Genomic DNA, 20653 nt, shown 5'->3' with positions numbered 1-20653 from the left:
TAAAGCTCCCAGTTCTTCCTTTGAAGTCCCATCCTGACCCACGTGTTATCATGTATGACAGCATGAGAACATGGGGCTTCTTCTGGAGGGACTTGTTTGAAACCTAAAATTAAAAAAAACTCATTGGACCCAAGGAGCAGAAGTGACCTCCTTAGCTTGCAAAAAGGTTTTTCATCCGCTTTACATCCATAAGCAACCAAGAGGAAGCTGCTTATTCAGTGAGGGCAGCCCATTCCATAAAGCTCTTTTTGCCTTTCTACAAGATGGCTACAAACATTCATTGAAACTTCCTGTTTCAAGTATAATGTAGAAAAAGAACAATGCTGTTATCCTGTTCATCAGACAGGGCCATAAACAACAGCAACGGGTGAGAATACCCTGGACACTTGAGTCATTCATTATATTCCTAAATTGTGGAATCTGGGGGCTTTCCAAGAACTTTTGCTGCAAATAAAATTGGCAACACCTGAAATCTAAACAGCATATTATTATACTTATTAACAATTTCATTGTGGTTGTTCTGCTTGTTTGGGACAATTTTGAGCTTTTCCCGCTGCTTATCATATTATCCCTCTGGTGACAAGGCAGGGAGAAATCTGCATATGTGTCTGGGAGACTGGGGAAGATGGAGCCTTTTGCACCTGGCATTGTGTGCCAGCTCAGTTTGAAGTGAAGGAGGAAGCAGGAGGGCAACAGGAGACTAGTAAATACAAACACACAGTAGACCTTGTCCTTTCAAGCTGAGTTCCCTTCCTTTGAAGCCAAAGAAAACCAGAGAAGTTTTTAATTCCACCATATAGCAATGAAATAAACAAGATAACTTTGCCTCCCAGTTTGCATAGGAAAAGATGACAAAGGTCTTGGTCTGCAGAACAAATTTGGTTTTATTAGGAGCAGAAAGGAATGAGATAGTTAATTCCTGGAAAGACTCTTGGTAACCAAAAGTATCATCTGGAAGATTGTTCATATATCAAATGCTTCAGAATAGCAATGGAAATGGGGCTCCATTCTTTACGAAGACACAGGTGCGACTTAGGAATTTCCTGTTACACTCTTATATGATCTGCTATTCTTCCCCTATCAAAGAGAAGAGAACAAGTTATGCTAAATCTCGTGCAATATTCCACACTCAGGAAAACATATATTACATGAGCAAATTAGAAAAGCCAGAATTCTTGAGCATATATTTCTAACTGGAATGTTTTGTTAAGCAAATATCTTGAAAGATAAAGAATGATTAGCTTCCCATCTTGCCATTTGGTCTATGCATTCATTCTCAAGGGTTAGTACCCAAAGTTAGTCCGAATCTGGCTAAACCCACTGGTAAAAATTGGCTTGACTAAAAAAAATTGGCTTGAAGTGCTGACTGCTCTTGTGCTCCTCATCGGATTGGCCAAAGTGGGAACAGGATACTGGACTGGGTCGGCCATTGGCTCTTCTCATGTTCCTCATGAGTCTGACCAAACTGTGGGAGGCAGTGGAAGACAGGAGTGCCTGGCGTGCTCTGGTCCATGGGGTCACGAAGAGTCGGACACGACTAAACGATTAAACAACATGTTCCTCATAGAATCATGGAGTTGGGAGAGACCCTATGGGCCTTCAAGTCGAACCCCCTGCAATGCAAGAATCTCAACTAAAGCACCCAAGACATCATCCTGGACATTTTGAAACCCAAATACCGTATTTTTCACTTTATAGGACGCACTTTTTCCCCTCCAAAAATTAAGGGGAAACGTGTGTGCATCCTATGGAGCGAATGCAGGCTCCTTGGCTTCAGTGATAGCAACGCGAAGCCTCTGAAGTGCAAGACTCTATTGCTTCAGCGAAAGGAACCCAAAGCCTTTGGAGCACAGCGCAAGGTCCCGCTGCACTCCAAAGGCTTCAGGCAGCTATCCCTGATTGCAAGACTCTCCTGGCTTCAGCAGAGAGGGAGAGCTGAGCAGCGCCCCTTCAGCGAGGTGGGAGGAGAAATGGAAGGGGTTCCGTTTCTCCTACTGCTTCGCTGAAGGGGTGCTGAGCAGAGAGGGGGAGGATTTTTTTTTCTTGCTCTCCCCCTCTAAAACAAGGTGCATCCTATGGTCGAGTGCGTCCTATAGAGCGAAAAATACGGTACCCCAAACTGAACAGTTGGGTCTTTTACAGCAAACTGCAGTGCTGAGAATAGCTGGCCCTCCCATGGCAAATGTAGCATTATGAAGAAGGAAACAAATAATGGAATAGGACCTGTGTGGTTGACCACTGGTTCTGCTCCACTCTCCAGGAGACTCAAAGATATAATCAAAAGTTTCCACTTATTTATGGATCATTGCTGAAGGTTGTCGTGGCACCGACAAGGAAAGGAACAAATGGGCTACTTGTCCTGTACTTGAACAACTTGGTTTGCTGCTACCTTTACAATCATCATTTGCTATGTGTCCTGGAGAAATATTGTGAAGATAGAAATCAATCCCTCAGGGGGCTACTTCTGGTCCTTTACTGTCATTTGAGGCTCAGGTGGCCTCAGTGGTGGAGAGAGCCTCCCATCAGCCTCAGCTGGTGGCCCAGCTGCAACCCATCTCTATACAGATAGACTAACATCTGTTGTCTATGCTCTGACCACTTCAAGATTGTTGTTCTTGTTGCTATTTAGTCGTGTCCAACTCTTCGTGACCCCATGGACCAGAGCATGCCAGGCACTCCTGTCTTCCACTGCCTCCCGCTGTTTGGTCAAACTCATGCTGGTACCTTCGAGAAAACACTATCCAACTAGCTCGTCCTCTGTCATCCCCTTCTCCTTGTGCCCTCCATCTTTCCCAACATCAGGGTCTTTTTCAGGGAGTCTTCTCTTCTCATGAGGTGGCCAAAGTATTGGAGCCTCAGCTTCACGATCTGTCCTTCCAATGAGCACTCAAGGCTGATTTCCTTAAGAATGGATAGGTTTGATCTTCTTGCAGTCCATGGGACTCTCAAGAGTCTCCTCCAGCACCAGAATTCAAAAGATTAGATTACCGCAATGCCTTATATGTGCTGAGCAGTAGCACTTTTTCTCTGTCACCCAATAGCATCTCTTTATCTTCTCCCACACACAGCACCTGCTCCTATTTGTTCTTCCTCTTGCTTTGAATACTATTGTTTTTTATCTTCAACCTCTTTTCCATAACTTCACAATTATAAACTGTACTTAAACTTTTCTGGATCAGAATTTGGGGGGGAAGTGTGGCTTATAATTGAGCCAATACGGTATCATCTCTCTTCCATGAAATGTTTCTTGTGCTGAAATCCATAAAGAATGAAAGAATGAAACCTTAACTAAGGTGTTGCTCTTTTGCAACTGCTAATGTTTGAAATACTATTGCTTTTTCAAAGCTACTTTCTTGTTCTCCCACTCTGCTTCACAGTAATGAAAACGTCTCACCTTCTGAGCACCTCACCCCAAAATTCCATCAAAATAGTTGTGTTCCATAGCAAAAATTAGGGATGTTACCTGTCCCTTTGCAGCAGTACGCATGCTCAATATTATGGCAAGTCATTCCAGAACCCTCATATTCATTTCTTGAACAACGTGGCTTGCAGCGACCTTTACATTCTTTCTTCTGCGTGTGAGTAGATCCTGGAGAAATATTAGCTATAAAGAAATCAATCCCTCAGATAAGAGTTCATCAACATCTCGAAGCATTTCATATACAGAGAAAGCCGCCCATTACATTTCAAAGAATTAGATTTTTTATACTGGGCAAATGACATAGGTTTTTTTTCCTTTACAAAGGCACAGGTGCAATTTGGGAATTTACACCATTTTATGATCTGCTACCATTTTACACCATTTTATAATCAGCGGGTGGCGCTGTGGGTTAAACCACAGAGCCGAGGACTTGCCGATCAGAAGGTCGATGGTTTGAATCCCCGCAACGGGGTGAGCTCCCGTTGTTCAGTCCCAGCTCCTGCCCACCTAGCAGTTTGAAAGCACATCAAAGTGCAATTAGATAAATAGGTACCACTCCAGCGGGAAGGTAAACTGCTCTGGTTTACCAGAAGCAGCTTAGTCATGCTGGCCACATGACCTGGAAGCTGTATGCTGCCTCCCTCAGCCAATAAAGCGAGATGAGCGCCGCAGCCCCAGACTCGTCCGCGACTGGACCTAATAGTCAGGAGTCCCTTTACCTTTATGATCTGCTACAATGCCCCTGCTGAAGAAAAGAGAACATCTTAAATCTCATGCCATAGACCACATTCAGGAAGAAAGGATAATTAAATAAAATAACTGTATGGCCTTTTAGAAAAGCCAGATTCTTGAATCCATATCAACTTTCTAACACGAATGCTTTGTAAAGGAAATATCTTCTAAGGTAAAGAAGACTAGTCAGATGCCCACATTGCTGATTAATTTCCAGATTCATTTTCAAGGGTAAGTACCCAAAGTTAGTCATACTACAGATAAACCCACTAAAATTAATTCAGTTGACTAACTTAAGTTCATTAATTTTAATGTTAATGACTCTGCTCTGAATACAACTTAGTTGTCCTTTTCTTAAAGTTGCAAATCATTAAAAGACATTCTGAACCATTTGCAAAGAATTCCTTCCCAAAAAGTAAGGCTATGTTTTTCAGAGGGAGAGTGGAGGAATCACATAATCAAAGAGCCCGTTGGGACATTTCTTTTATGAACTAAATCCATGAGTATATCTGAATGAATATGTCATTCTTCACTGCAGGCCTGGCAGACCTCCTTCATTCCAGATGTTGTTCACTTACAGTTTCCATCATTCTTGACCTTTGATTCTGTGTGGGGCTTGTGGGTTAAGGGACTCCAACCCCTGCAATGCACCACTAAATAATCCCTGAAAGATGGCCATCTAACCTCTGTTTATAAATCACCAATGAAAGCAAAGTCCAGCACTTTCCAAAGCAGTATGTTCAGCTTTGAAACAGCTCTTATAATCAGGTCTTTCCTATGTTTAGTCAGAATCTCGTTTCTTGCACTGTGCCTGGGTCCACTTTTTTCACTTTTTGAAGATGGCGACAAAGTTTGTCCACTTCCCGTCTGTAGGGACACCACCTGTTCTCCAAGGATTCCCATATATTATATACAGAGGCAGTGAGATTCCATCTGCAATTTCATTTAGTATGTCTGAGTGCAGATCATAAGGTACTGAAGATTTGAATTCATTCAGAGAAGCTAGGAGTTCCCTTACCACCTCCTTTCCTCTCTTGGGTTGCAGCACCCTCTCTGCATCATTCATTCTATTATCACCACATTGTACACTGTTTTCCTTATGGGTGAAGACAGAGGCAAAGTAGGTCTGAGCAGTAGCACTTTTTCTCTGTCATCCAATAGCATCTCTTTATCTTCTCCCACACACAGCACCTGCTACCTATTTGTTCTTCCTCCTGCTTTGAACACTACTGTTTATTATCTTTAACCTCTTTTCCAAATCATAATAACTGAGGCCCATAACAAAAAAATTAGCATGTTACCTTTCTTTGCACAGCAGTAGACCATATCAGGATGATGGCAGAAGGCTGTTGAAGCCACATATTCTGTACTTGAACAACTTCGTTTGCAGCTACCTTTACAATAATCATTTATGACAGGTCCTGGAGAAATATTGTGACGATAGAAATCAATCCCTCAGATGAGAAGACATCACCAACATCTCTAAGAATCACCTATTCAGTGAAAGCAGTCCATTATATTTTCCACTAAATGAATACAACTTTAATCTTGCACAAATGACATACAGTGGTAAATTGGTTCTCAAACTTAATCCGTTCCAAAGTCATTTCAAAAACCAAAGCATTCCAAAACCAAGGCACACTTACCCATAGAAAGTAATGCAAAATGGATTAATCCATTCCAGACTGTTACAAACTATGGGATGTGAAACACAGAGCAGTCAAATACAACATTCCTAGAGTGGACTTAAAAATTGGAAAAAGTTCACAAACTGGAACACTTACTTCCGGGTTTGCAGTGCTTGGGTTCCAAGTTGTTTGAGTACTAAGGTGTTTGAGAACCAAAGTACTACTGTAGCATCAAATGAGCTAATATTTTGAACAAGGTAGAGCAGCAAAGGACACCCAAATGGGCTAGTTATATATTTCTTATTTTACTACAGTCCTGTGGTTTGAGGGACCTTTACATTTTGCCCGGGACAGTAATCAGCATCAAAAAGAGAACTAGAGGGACTTAGGTCTTCACAGATGAATGCTAGAGCCACATGAGTCATCTTGACTGAAAGATATTTCAGAAAGAGAATGAAAGTATCCTCTGTTTATATTTCCTAAGGGAATAGTGATATGCCCAGAGACAGGCAGCAGAGAAGTTTTCAGGAGGAAGGAAAGTGTCTCCTAAGGATATTCTTCCAAGCTCTTAGTAATCACAGCATCTTTTTCTTTCTGTCTGGTTATCAACTGAACTGATTACTGAAGCCTTATCTCCTGCAGCAGTAAACTTCTGCTGCCTCTGTGTGGTGACTGAAACTGGGGTCAACTTCCACAAAGTGGGTATCTCATCTCATATTCCCAACAATTACCATACCTATCTTTCTACAACAGAAGACATAACCAGGTAGATCACAGCGGTCTAATGAAGCCACGTATTCTCTGTTTGAACATGATCGTGAGCAGTGACCTCTACAATTATCGTTCAGGGTGGGAGTGGATCCTGGAAAAATGTTAGAAAGATAGAAAGATAGAAATCAATCCTTCAGATGAGAAGAAATCACCAACATCTCTAACCATTTCTTAAACAACATAAGCAATCTATTACATTTCCTACTAGATGAAGAAGTAGAACTTTAATTTTGCTCATATGACATACATGGTACCTATGGTTACGTACTTAATTCGTTCCGGAGGTCCGTTCTTAACCTGAAACTGTTCTTAACCTGAAGCACCACTTTAGCTAATGGGGCCTCCTGCCACTGCGCGATTTCTGTCTTCATCCTGAAGCAAAGTTCTTAACCAGATGCAGCCTAGAATTGCATAAGCTTTTATCCTGCTGCATCAGTGTTGATTCATGTTAAATTTGTTGTCTACTAAAAAAGAATTGTTGACTACCCCTAAATCCTGTGCACATGTACTATCAAGCCAGGTGTACCCAATTCTATATTTGTGCATTGGATTACTCCTGCCTTAGGGTAGAAGAAGAAGAGAGGAAGAGTTTGGATTTGATATCCCGCTTTATCACTATCCTAACGAGTCTCAAAGTGGCTAACAATCTCCTTTCCCTTCTTCCCCCACAACAAGCACTCGAGAGACTTCAGAGAAGTGTGATTAGCCCAAGGTCACCCAGCAGCTGCATGTGGAGGTGCAGGGAATCGAACCCAGTTCACCAGATTACGAGTCCACCGCTCTAATCACTACACCACACTGGCTCTCACAGCATTCTTCTGATCTACCAAGCTTGCCACTCTATCCAAAAATAAAAAAGATTCATCTGCTATGACTTGTTTCTTTCGAGAAACTCCTGCCAGTTTTTAGTAACCATGGCAGCCTTTTCAATGTGCTCACAGATCCACTGTTTAATTATCTTTTCTAATGCTTGTTGAGAAGTTCCACCTTCCCTCCGTCACACAATAGCACCTCTCTGCCTTCTCCACGAAAAGCCCCTGCTCCTTATTTGGTCTTCGGCTTGCTTTGAACAGAGCCGCACAAAACCCTGCTTCTTATCTTTTCACCACTTTCCCAAATCAAAATGATTGCAACCCATAATAACAGTTTAGCACGTTACCTTTCTCTTTGCAGCAGAAGACGTGACCAGATTCCTGGCAGGGGTCTAAAGAAGACTCATATTCTCCAGCTGAACAGCGTTGCTTGCAGACACCATTACAAAGTATATTTTTGGTGGTAGTTGGTCCTGGCGAAATATTATGAAGATAGAAATCAATCCCTCAAGTGAAAAGAGATTACCAACATCTCTATGCATTCCCTATTGTATATGTGAATGGAGCTAGGGCTCTTTGTAACACCAAAGGCCAGCATGAGCATAACATGAATTAACAATGTGATGCAGCAGCAAAAAGAAAAGCTTATGCTATTCTCGGCTGCATCAACAGGAGTATATGCATGGCAGGGGATTGGGTTAGATAATGCTCTTCCAACTCTACAATGCTATGATTCTAATCAGCAAAAGAAGTCCATTCCATTTCCCACTTAATCAGGAAATAGAACTTCAATCTTACACAGATGACATAGTATCAAATGGGCTAATATTCCAAGCACTACAAAGCAGCCGAGGGGCTAGTTTGGCAGGTCTTCTTGGAGTGCTGTGGATGGACAGCCCTTTAGATTTTACCTGGGACTGACAGCAGCACCAACAGGAGAAGTAGAGGGGCAGAGGTCTTCATGGCTGAATGCTGGAGCCACCAGAGTTGCCTTCTAGCTCAAAGATATTGCAGAGAGAGAAAGGATCCTCTATTTGTACTTCCCAAGGGAATGGTGAAAGGAAGCTTTCAGGGGGAAGGAAAGGACTGGGTGTTCCAAACATTCTGCTAATGATATTCACGGCTACCATGCACCCTTTCAGTTTTGGATAATTAATTCTTGCTGTTCATCTTGCGAGAACAGGATGTTCTTCTTATGTTCCTCATAGAATCATGGAGTTGGAAGGGACCCCATGGGCCTTCAAGTCCAACCCCCTGCAATGCACTGAATGAATGTGGCAAGGACCCCGTAAGGAGCCTCACCGCAGCATTCTGCACCCGCTGGAATTTCTGGGTCAGCTTCAAGGGCAGCCCCATGTAGAGTGAGTTACAATAATTGAGCCTGGAGGTGACCGTCGCATGGATCACTTTGGCCAGATCAGGGTGAGAAAGGTAAGGGACCAACTGCTTAATACGGCAGAGATGGAAAAATGCCACCTTTGCTGTGGCTGCAACCTGTGCCTCCATGGAAAGGGAGGCATCAAATGTTACACCCAAACTCTTGACAGAAGGCACTGGGCCCCCACATATGCATGGTGTGTTAGTTTGCTTAAGGACTGTGTCACTGTTTTTGGTGCCTAATTTAAGCATGTTATTTCATGCTGGAATTAACCCTTCTGAACTTTCCTCTACTTGTGCTGTGGTCCCTCTAACTCCAAAATGACTCTTGCATTTGACAGAATACCAGCCAGCTGGTGAGTGGGTGGGAGCATGTCTTTCTCAATTAAAGTAAAGTTTAAAGCTCCCAGTTGATCTGTTGAAGTCCCATCAACGACCTAAGGAAACCTATGTCTTCAAATGGAAGCTTGATTCAGAAATGATGGAGATAATGGAATCGGAGAAGACTTCAGTGGTTGAGCACTAGTTCTGCTCCCCTCTCCATGAGGCTCAAAGATATCATCAAAAGGGAACAAAAGTTTCCCTTTATTTATGGATCATTGCTGAAGGATATCATGGCATCCACAGGGAAAAGAACACACTGGAGATGATGGTGCTGCTTGTTCTCATCATCCCATCTCAGTGGCCAGACAATGTGTACAGTAAGTCTCTCAGATGGGGTCTGACCTGTCAAGGGAATTGGGGTTGCTTGTGTGTAAACCTTCAGCTGTTCCAAACTGCTTAGGGTGGGGGTTGTGTCTTTCCCTGACTGAGCAGCCTGGGTGCTGCTGCTGCTGCTCAGTCGCTCGACGAATCCGTGAGTGGGCGTCTCCTAAATTTCCTCCAGCATAAGAATTCCTTAACGGACAACCTTCGCCTCGCCTCTCTGCGCGGAAGCCTTCTGCGCAGAGTGGGCGTGCCGAGTGGTGGTCCTCCGCCCTCCTCACTGACTTCACTGGAAGAGTCTCGGAGCCTCACCTCCGAGATGCTCTCTGCCTCTCCCTTCTTCCTGGTGTCACCTGGACTTCCTTCCCCAGATGACGTTCTCTCTCTTCCCTTACTCGTTCCCTCTCCTGCAGAATCTGGGAGCCTCGCCTCTCCCATCTGCTCTGATGTCAGTTCCCTGACATGACCCATGGAGATTACTTCCAGGTTTTGCCGCTCGCACGTGCACAGAAGTGCCAAATCGTGCCATGCACCTACACAGATACGGTGCTTCAGGTTGTGGGCTTTTCATGTTGTGAACGGGCCTTCGGAACAGACCCCTTTCGCTACCAGAGTTACCACTGTATCTTGTTCATGCTCTGTTAGTTTGCTTGAAGACTGTTTCATTTTTGCTGTGATTGCCCCTGACTTCAAAATAACTCTTGCATTTGACAAAATACCTACCAGCGTGCCTTTGTCAGTCAAAGCAACAATTGGGAGCTTAAAACATCATGCATGTCATCAAGTGTAGGACACATGGGCATGGCTTGACCAAAATGGTAGCTCTGGTGGGACAAATTAGACCCAGAAGCTAGAGGGCAGCTCTCCAGCATCCAACACACTGCCTTCCTGGTTGTTTGATGATGATGATGATGATGATGATGCCACATGGGGCTCATTAATCTGGGAAGGTAGTGCATCTAGGAGAAGGAAAACTCTGATCCTAAACCTTTGCTGCCTTTTGGGATATCTTCAGGAGAAGAAAAGGGCTAAGGAATAAACCCTACAGAAATCCAGAATGGCGTCCCTAAATCTCTGCATTTGCTAATCTGCAGGCATCCATCTTGGGTCTGTAAGCTCTTTGCTCCAAGTTATTTAAGAGAATGGATGTGTTTATCTCTGTTCTCCAGTAAACAGCCTCAGGCTGTTGGAGGTTGTTTGGGGAAGAGGCAGGGATTTTATTTTCAGTTCAGGATGCAAGATATTTGTAATCTAAGACAAATACGCTGGGATAAGTATAAGAAATTGTGCAACGAACTGCATGCAACTTTTATTGCTTTAAGCTGTTTTGGAGTTAAGTTCCATAAGCAAAGCTTTTGAACCATATTTTTGGGCTAGAATTTTTTTATTTAAAAGAAGAGCGGGTTTTTATTTATCCAATGGCTTCCATATGCGCAATATTGATAACTGCAATACATGTAACTGAAGTGGGGGGACTTTTTTAGCCCAGCAGGCACATTTGCAAGCAAGAGATATTATCACAGTTCAACAACATATTCTTGCCAGGCAAAAGCACTTGAGGAGGGTGCAGAGCAGAGCCAGTCTTGTTGAGAAGACATGGCCTGGTGAACAAATCAGCATGAAAGATGATTGTGTTGGCCGCTGAGAAGAGTCTTCTCTCTTGGTTGACATGCTTCCTTGTCCTCTTGTGCTGTTTGAAGCCAATCAGAGTGGAGGCGGGGAATTAGCCAGTGAGGAGACTCTTCTTCTACCCTTTCATGCTAATTGGTACTGAGGGACAGCTGCTGTTGTGGGAGAAGGCAGGCATGGTACAAACAGCAAGGAGGAGTGAGGACTTGGAGATGATGATGATGGAGAGAAAGTAAGCAATTAACAGAGTTTGCAAAGAAACAGTGAGCATGATAGCCAGCAGGAAGGAGAGGAAGAGGAGGAGGATGTGGTGAACAAAGAGGATACCAGTGAAGGAGGAACCACAGAGGGGTTTGGAGAAGGCAGTGGAGACAAGTGAAAGTGGAAATGGAAGGAGGAGATAGGAGAACTTGGGCTGAAGGTGCTTCATGGCTGTTGCCTCTCTTTGCCGCAGGAGCCAGCTGAAGAAGACCAATGGGTTCAGCATCTGGTGGGGCGGGGTGCAGGTGACTCTTCATTCAGACACAACAGGCCTATAATGGAGATGTGTGTTATCTTTGCACTTTCCTTGGGTGCATGCTGGCCCAACTTTTGGAGGGGGCAGCATAACTAAGCAGCAGCAGAAGAAGAGTTTGGATTTGATATCCCGCTTTATCACTACCCTAAGGAGTCTCAAAGCGGCTAACAATCTCCTTTCCCTTCCTCCCCCACAACAAACACTCTGTGAGGTGAGTGGGGCTGAGAGACTTCAGAGAAGTGTGACTAGCCCAAGGTCACCCAGCAGCTGCATGTGGAGGAGCGGAGACGCAAACCCAGTTCCCCAGATTGCAAGACTACCATTCTTAACCACTACACCACACTGGCTCTCTCTCTCTCTCTCTCTCTCTCTCTCTCTCTCACTCACTCACTCACTCTCGCTCTCACTCTCTCTGCTTGTACTTCCTCTGGTTGGTTGGTTTTTTAACAAGAATCCCAAAATCAAAAAAGGGAGGAAGATGTGTGAGAAAAGATGTACGGTTTTGTTTCAGCCCAAACCAAGTGGTAACAGAGGAAAAAAGAGAATAAGTTTGGGGCGAGATGAAGTGTGTTTGTATAGTTCAATCTACTTAGAACAGAGTCTGGATGCTTCTGTTGAGGTGGCAATATAATGTAGGAGATTGCGGGTGGTCAATGCTGTTTGGAGCATATATATAACAAGATGCATTCCTGGGATGGTGAGTGATGGGATGAAACTTCAATAAGTTGTCATTGCCTTCTTTCCCACTCAACCTCAGAAAGATATACCCTTCTCTGGCATTCATAACTCAAGAGAACTTCAAACAAAGTACGAGACTAAAAGCCCATTTTTATAGTATAATTTCAGATGGTTGGCTGTGGCTGTGAGAGGGGGACATCATGGACTCAGAACCTCTGGATTGGCTGATACACAGCACACAATTGGTTGACGCTCTTCAGTCATCTATAATCATAAGAAACAGAACATCAGAATAAGAACCAAAGAGCACATTGGAAGAGTTTATAACAAAACACTAGACTCGTGTGAGATAAATTTGGCCCAGGGTCACCCAGTAAACATCATGGCCGAGCTGAGATTTGAACTTACTCTACTTGGCCTGAACCACCACCCTGACCCTATACAGCATATTGAGATTCCCCACCTCATCTTTATCAGTAAAAAGGTAAAGGGACCCCTGACCATTATGTCCAGTCGTGGCCGACTCTGGGGTTGCGGAGCTCATCTATCTTTATTGGCCGAGGGAACCGGCGTACAGCTTCCGGGTCATGTGGCCAGTATGACTAAGCCACTTCTGGCGAACCAGAGCAGCACACGGAAACGCAAAGGGGCTAGAGAAGAAGCAATCCCCTACAATTCAAATGTCAGTTGCAGCATTTTTTTTTCTGCCCAGAGAAAGATGGGAGGGACCTTTGTTCCATAGCTATCACTCACATCAAATAGAGCCATACTTCTAAAACAGGTTGAGGATTCACCAAAGACATCTGTGAGTGCTGGAAGACTTGTTCCCTGGCTTGCAGGCCTTTTCTCACCTGGCCTAGGAAGGTGGGGCCTGGACTGACTCCAGCTACAAAAGCTGAGGCTACAGACCCTTGGGCTGGGATCTTGTTTAGTGGAGGTTGTAGAAGAGTGGGGGTTTTGCTGTTATTTATATAATCTTTTTGTATCTTTGTTTTTAAATGATTTATGATTTATGTGAAAATTGCTCAATTGGATTCTGTATTTATTGTTTATGTATTTATTGTTTATGACTGATTCTTTTCAGTTTGTAATTGTGTGATTTGTTTTCATGTTGTAAGCCACTTTGAGCATGGTTTCAACTATGGAAAGGGGGCAGCCAAATAAAATGATGTATGTATTTATGCATGCATGCATGCATGCATGCATTACTGTGAACTGCGGTCTTAAAGATAATATAATAATAATTTATTATTTATACCCCGCACATCTGGCTGGGTTTCCCCAGCCACTCTGGGCACGCTCCTTCAGGTATACTGAGCTGAGGCCATTTAGGGCTTTAAAGGTCAGCACCAAGACTTTGAATTGTGCTCAGAAACATACTGGGAGACATTGTAGGTCTTTCAAGAGCAGTGTTATGTGGTCCTGGCGGCCGCTCCCACTCACCAGTCTAGCTGCTGCATTCTGGATTAGTTGTACGGTAGTTTCTGGGTCACCTTCACCTCTTTGCTGCCACTATCACCACTTGGTAGGCTCAGTGTTGAGCTCTAACCCGTGTCCGGTCCGATTCAAAATGAGTTTTCCGCCACCAGCTCGCTAGCCATCTCAGCGATTGTTTCATCGCCCTCAGCTCTGGGGAAAACCATGGGGCTGTCCAGGCTTCATTTAATTGAAGAGGGTGCTTTGGAGCCAGACAGTCGATAGCCCTGGTTAACTCTGCATTCTAGCAGGCCACCAGGGAATCAGCTGAAAGGCCATCAACATGGGATAAAACATCCCCTACCACTCTCTGGAAACCATTTGGATCCATTAAGTGGAGGGGGCGGACCACCCGAATTGGTCCCACACCCTCCCATTGGCGGAGGAAGGCGGGTAGGGGTGTGTGGTGCACACCGGGTGTCAGCCGTGAGGGCGGGTGACAACACTGCGCTGCCACCCCCCACACTTGCTACATGGGCGGCACCCCCAGACACTCACTGTGCAGGCGGTAGGCTGCTAGGGATGCTGCTGCTGCATGCGGCTAGTGGTGCCCCTCCAGAAACTTGCCGTGTGGGTGGCAAGCAGCTAGGGACGCTTGCCGTGTGGGCAGCTAGCCCCACCCCCACCCCACTCCGGGAGCTGGGGCAGATAGCTCCGCCGCTGCACCTCCCTGCAGAGGGGAAGGGTATGGAGAAGTCCAGTTGCACCAGGAAGTGATCTGACCGTGGCACTTCTTTTGTTTTTTGTCAGATTACCTACATCAATAGAGGTAGACACCAGGTCTAAGGCATGTCAGCACTATGAGTTGGGCCAAACGTATTCAGGGACAGCCCCATGGAGGCCATGTTTTCCATGAAGTCTGGAGTGGCCCCTCGTAAGGTCGTGTCAGCATGGATGTTAAAATCCCCTAGGACAACCAAGCTAGGTGTCTCCAGCAGAACATCCGCCATGACCTGAAGCAGCTCAGGCAGGGAATCCTTGGCACAGAGAAAAATCTTACAATCTACTGCAGCAATAGAGCCCTGTACCACATGTCCCAATATTTTGGGTCTTAGTGTCACATGGGACCTTATTGCAAATGCCTGGATGCTTGGCACACTTCTTTAGACAGTTAACTGCCATGCTGATTTCACCACCTACTTCTCAACTCCAACACCACCTACTCCATATTCTTTTCTGTCCTCTCACCAGGGCCTCTGAAATTAGAAAGTTTCCACTCTCTTCAATCAGTGGTTTTCAGTAGACTTGTATCTTAGTACCAACAGCCAGATGGGCTGGATATAAATAATAAATTATTATTATATTATTATTACACCTTGAACTTGGGTCTGTGGCAGATCTGCACCAGTGGCAATCCTGAAAGCAGGGTGTTATATGCCTTTTACTGGAATCAAACAACTCAAATCATACAGCGCCACCATTCCTTCTCATTCGCCTTTTTTGGATCCTAACTCCCACATGTTCTGAGCATTGCTAAAGATGCTACCATACTGTCCTTTCACACAAAAATTGGCATACCCGTTTGCTTCAGAAAACTCACTCCTACACAGGCATTCTCTCAGATTCTTCTTCACAGTTCCCATCATACTCCCAGTCTGTGTCAGTGTTTGTAAAAAGCAAAAAAAAAAGAAGGAAAGGGTTCTGACCTCCCTTTGTCTCCTCAGCCTGGTCCTCGGACCCTTGTCTGCATAAAAGAGTCCACGAGAATATCCTTGCAGAGTTTTATTCTTAAAAGTCTTTGTGCAAAACACGACTGAATAACTATACACACCAGCACCAACCCAAACACCAGCCTCAGCACAAACTAACATTTCTCACTAATATATACAACTTGCTGCAAGCCACTGAGTCATGCTGACCCAGCTTTATTCGCATTAAAGAAACAGTGGCCATTTTAGCCGTGACAGTCTGGACCCTGCATTCCATTTAATGCAAGACTGATCTTGCAGATCACAAATGAGCACTTGAAGGAAACTTATCTTACTTTTTACAGCAGTAGATGTCGTCATGTTTTTGGCATATCACTTTTCCAGACCATTGCTTTTCATCTGCACCGCACTTATCCTTGCATACGCCACTACAAAATGGTTCTGGATATATATTTCAGAAAGAGAGAGTTGGGTTAGATGAGCAGCTAAGGATGGTGAGCTGGAAGCTGTTGAATCTCATATCCCTTAGCCATGTCCTCTGACGAGAATCTCTTGATTGCAGTTTTCTATATGGGCTGGTTCAGATGTCCTATTCATTCAGCATTCATTCTGAATTACTTACACAAAGCTTATATATGATTATATGATTTCACCTTAATCTATTATCCAACCCACATTTCCATGCATTATCCCATCACTTTCCTAACCTCAGAGAGTCAGTTTCCACTTTTAACATGGATTTGTTCAACCAGGGCAACAAATAACTTATTATCCAGTTTAATTGAGCAAACCTAAATCTCTCACTATGTGTTTGAACCCCTCTTCCAAAATACCAGCAACCCACAGGCACCCAAAATTTCTTGTTTTTCCTACCTTAAATTTAGTTCACCACACCTCTCCATCGGTTTGCTTTCTTTAAGCTCTCGTGAGACTATATCACCATTTTGAAGATCTCACGAGAATATATCCGCATTTTAGCACACATTTCTCATACACATTCTTGTATAATATTTTAGCTTTGGTGCCCCCTATATTTTTGGGGTAGGGGCCAGCCCAGCCAACCACTCCCATGACCCAAAAGTGTGGAGCCAAAGCGTGGAGCTGAATGTTGCACGTCTCCAGCAGCTGGCTCCTTCTTCTCCTGCTGCTGCTGCAGAGGGGAAGCAGGGGCGAAGCAGACTCCTGCTGGTGGCAGTGCTAAGAGGAGGGGGAAGCCACTGAGCCACATGGCCGCCACGTTCAGCTCTGCTCCCGGCTCCTCATGATGCCTCTGGCTCTAACAATAAAAGTTAAGTCACTCATACGGTGCTCCATATTGTGGGTGGGGAGGGGGTGTAGAAGACTGAAAGATCTGAACTAGGAACGTAGTTCAGTTTCTACAGCTATTTTATACCAGCTCTATTAAAAGCAAATAGCAGTAAAAAAATAGGGCTGTACATGCCCTCCCCCTACCCACCCACATGAAAAATGAATCCAGTGTCTAATTCAGCACTTTAAAGGTAAAGGTAAAGGGACCCCTGACCATTAGGTCCAATCGTGACCAACTCTGGGGTTGTGGCGCTCATCTCGCTTTATTGGCCGAGGGAGCCGGCGTACAGCTTCCGGGTCATGTGGCCAGCATGACTAAGCTGCTTCTGGCGAACCAGAGCAGCGCATGGAAACGCCGTTTACCTTCCCACCAGAGCGGTACCTATTTATCTACTTGCACTTTGACGTGCTTTCGAACTGCTAGGTTGGCAGGAGCTGGGACCGAGCAACAGGAGCTCACCCCATTGTGGGGATTCAAACCACCGACCTTCTGATCGGCAAGTCCTAGGCTCTGTGGTTTAACCCACAGCGCCACCCGCATCCCATAATTCAGCACTTTAGATCAGCCCTAATCCAATATGGAATGATATGATGCCAACTCTACCAGGATCCTCACCCCAGAAAAATTCAGGGGCAACACTAAAGCTTAATTAGCGTTTTAAAACCTAATTAAACATATAGTCAGGATGTGGAAGAAGGAGGACACATTGCTGGGTGCTGCTATATAAGGGGGGTCAACTAGGCCCCTGTGGAAAGCAGGCTTGAACTGTCCACATAGCTCTTTCAGTGCATGTCACAGTCTAAGCAATATGCCCCTGTACCATACCTGTGGCCCTTACTACGAAGGGAGAGAAGAAGGTGAAGAGGAAGAGGAAACCATAGATCAGGCAAGAGAACTTCATGGCTGAATCAATTTGCTGGAGATTCTGAGGAGGGAACAGAAGGTGCTCCTTATTTATAGGCCATTGAATGACAGCAGTCCATCAAGGGACAGAGGAGGAGTTTGAAGTGCAGGTCTGTAATGTTGGGATGGGGAGGGGCCTTTTTCTGTCACATTCCCATCTGAACAGCTTTCAGAGGGTGCACAATGCATTAAACAAAACCAGAAGACACCAACAGTTTCACACAGTGATGCATTTCTTCCAGTGTGAAAGAGGTTTTCCAAGGTGCCATGGGTATTTAATAATAATAATAATAATAATAATAATAATAATAATAATAATAACAACAACAACAACAACAACAACAACAACAACAACTCCCCAGCCACTCTGGGTGGCTTCCAACAAAAGATTAAAATATAATAATTCATCAAATCTTAACAACTTCCCTAAACAAGGTTGCCTTCAGATGTCTTCTAAAAGTCAGATAGTTGTTTATTTCTTTGACATCTGATGGGAGGGTGTTTCACAGGGCAGGCGCCACTGCTGAGAAAGCCCTCTGCCTGGTTCCCTGTAACTTCGCTTCTTGCAATGAGGGAACCGCCAGAAGGCCCTCGGCGCTGGACCTCAGTGTCCGGGCAGAACGATGGGGTTGGAGATGCTCCTTCAGGTATACTGGGCTAACGCCATTTAGGGGTTTAAAGGTCAGCACCAACACTTTGAATTGTGCTTGGAAACGTACTGGGAGCCAATGTAGGCCTTTCAGGACCTAGAGAATAACCCCATAGTTTGATGAAGTCAAAGACCCATCTTGCCAGAGGTGGATTGAGGGTAGTGCAATCAGTTTGGCCACACTGGGTGCCGGTGCCATGGGGAGTGCCACAACAATGATGTTGAATGGAGCACAAGAGGTGGGGGTGCCAAATTTTACTATCACACTGGGTGCTGCTGAAATTTGAGAGCCCCAAGTCCACCACTGATCTTACCCAACATCTCATAGCAGCCAAGCAGGTGCCCACAAGCCTGACCTGACTGCAGCAACATTTTCCCCACTTGTGAGTCCCAGGAAATGGCAATCAGAGGCATCCTGCCCTCAACTTAATGCTCCTACAGGGCCCCACTTATTTAACTTGTAATGTCTACTACTTCACTTAATTCCCAGTGCAGAAAACCAACTGCTTCTGAGGCCCTCCTAGTCACTGTGCTGCTGAGTAGAGTCTTGGACTTCTGCCCCAAAGCCCAGTCTTGGTGGCACCACTAGTTGAACCCAGGAACTTCAGCTGGCAAATGATGCTCTCTGACCCTGAAATAAGGCCCCTCTCCATAGATGGCAATCTGTAAATAGCCCATGAGGAAGCCATTGCTAATAGTCCATGAACGATCAGGATGCAGCCTGAAGGATACAGTGTTCCCTGGTAGATGAAGGGAACGCAGTGGATATAGCCTACCTTGATTTCAGCAAGGCATTTGACAAGGTGCCCCATGATATTCTTGTAAAGAAGCTGGTAAAATGCGGTCTTGACTATGCTACCACTCAGTGGATTTGTAACTGGCTGACTGACCAAACCCAAAGGGTGCTCATCAATGGTTCCTCTTCATCCTGGAGAAGAGTGACTAGTGGGGTGCCACAGGGTTCTGTCTTGGGCCCGGTCTTATTCAACATCTTTATCAACAACTTGGATGATGGACTCAAGGGCATCCTGATCAAATTTGCAGATGACACCAAACTGGGAGGGGTGGCTAACACCCCAGAGGACAGGATCACACTTCAAAACGACCTTGACAGATTAGAGAACTGGGCCAAAACAAACAAGATGAATTTTCACAGGGAGAAATGTAAAGTATTGCACTTGGGCAAAAAAAAATGAGAGGCACAAATACAAGATGGGTGACACCTGGCTTGAGAGCAGTACATGTGAAAAGGATCTAGGAGTCTTGGTTGACCACAAACTTGACATGAGCCAACAGTGTGACGCGGCAGCTAAAAAAGCCAATGCAATTCTGGGCTGCATCAATAGGAGTATAGCATCTAGATCAAGGGAAGTAATAGTGCCACTGTATTCTGCTCTGGTCAGACCTCACCTGGAGTACTGTGTCCAGTTCTGGGCACCACAATTCAAGAAGGACACTGACAAACTGGAACGTGTCCAGAGGAGGGCAACCAAAATGGTCAAAGGCCTGGAAACGATGCCTTATGAGGAACGGTTAAGGGAGCTGGGCATGTTTAGCCTGGAGAAGAGGAGGTTAAGGGGTGATATGATAGCCATGTTCAAATATATAAAAGGATGTCACATAGAGGAGGGAGAAAGGTTGTTTTCTGCTGCTCCAGAGAAGCGGACATGGAACAACGGATCCAAACTACAAGAAAGAAGATTCCACCTAAACATTAGGAAGAACTTCCTGACAGTAAGAGCTGTTCGACAGTGGAATTTGCTGCCAAGGAGTGTGGTGGAGTCTCCTTCTTTGGAGGTCTTTAAGCAGAGGCTTGACAACCATATGTCAGGAGTGCTCTGATGGTGTTTCCTGCTTGGCAGGGGGTTGGACTCGATGGCCCTTGTGGTCTCTTCCAACTCTATGATTCTATGATTCTATGTCTTCTCTTAAATAGCCACTATTAAAAATGTATGCATTATAGTGTATTCAAGCATGTAGTTCCTGATCACCTGCAGGCATTTTGAGAGGAGGCCTGTTTGCTAGATTTCTTGTAGGCTAGATTCAGACCAGGCCTGAGGATGGCAATCAGGGTTCCATTTCTTAACAGTTTTAGCAGGATGCTACAAGGTATGGCTACAAGATGGGACGCGGGTGGCGCTGTGGGTTAAACCACAGAGCCTAGGACTTGCTGATCAGAAGGTTGGCGGTTCCAATCCCCCGCGACGGGGTGAGCTCCCGTTGCTCGGTCCCTGCTCCTTACAACCTAGCAGTTCAAAAGCACATCAAAGTGCAAGTAGATAATAGGTACCGCTCTGGCAGGAAGGTAAACGGCATTTCCGTGCGCTGCTCTGGTTCGCCAGAAACAGCTTAGTCATGCTAGCCACGTGATCTGGAAGCTGTACGCCGGCTCCCTCA

At 45.0% G+C, this 20653-nt stretch overlaps 1 protein-coding gene and 1 long non-coding RNA gene across 3 annotated transcripts; both read right to left on the bottom strand.

Annotated features, from left to right (window-relative positions):
• Positions 1-925: 925 nt before the first annotated feature.
• LOC310702773 (uncharacterized protein) lies at positions 926-8395 on the bottom strand. The gene is made up of 6 exons (XM_083494891.1): positions 8276-8395; positions 7712-7837; positions 6518-6643; positions 5455-5574; positions 3464-3604; positions 926-1077 (listed from the first exon to the last, which is right to left on the bottom strand). Exons 1-6 carry the CDS (start codon positions 8325-8327, stop codon positions 1067-1069), a joined length of 576 nt encoding a protein of 191 aa, XP_083351017.1. The 5' UTR covers positions 8328-8395; the 3' UTR covers positions 926-1066.
• A 4005-nt stretch (positions 8396-12400) lies between these two features.
• LOC310702854 lies at positions 12401-18992 on the bottom strand. 2 transcript variants are annotated; one of them, XR_014523707.1, is made up of 3 exons: positions 17530-18992; positions 15731-15836; positions 12401-12534 (listed from the first exon to the last, which is right to left on the bottom strand). It is a non-coding gene; the product is annotated as an uncharacterized lncRNA (long non-coding RNA). The 2 variants fall into 2 exon arrangements; XR_014523708.1 differs by lacking the exon at positions 17530-18992 and having other exon boundaries at positions 15731-16022.
• Positions 18993-20653: the final 1661 nt, after the last annotated feature.

Source organism: Podarcis liolepis (genome assembly GCF_965112155.1).
Source record: "Podarcis liolepis genome assembly, chromosome: 3".
Lineage (NCBI taxonomy): Eukaryota > Metazoa > Chordata > Lepidosauria > Squamata > Lacertidae > Podarcis > Podarcis liolepis.
Note: the sequence above shows the minus strand (reverse complement) of the source record. Positions and strands in the feature narration are given on the sequence as shown.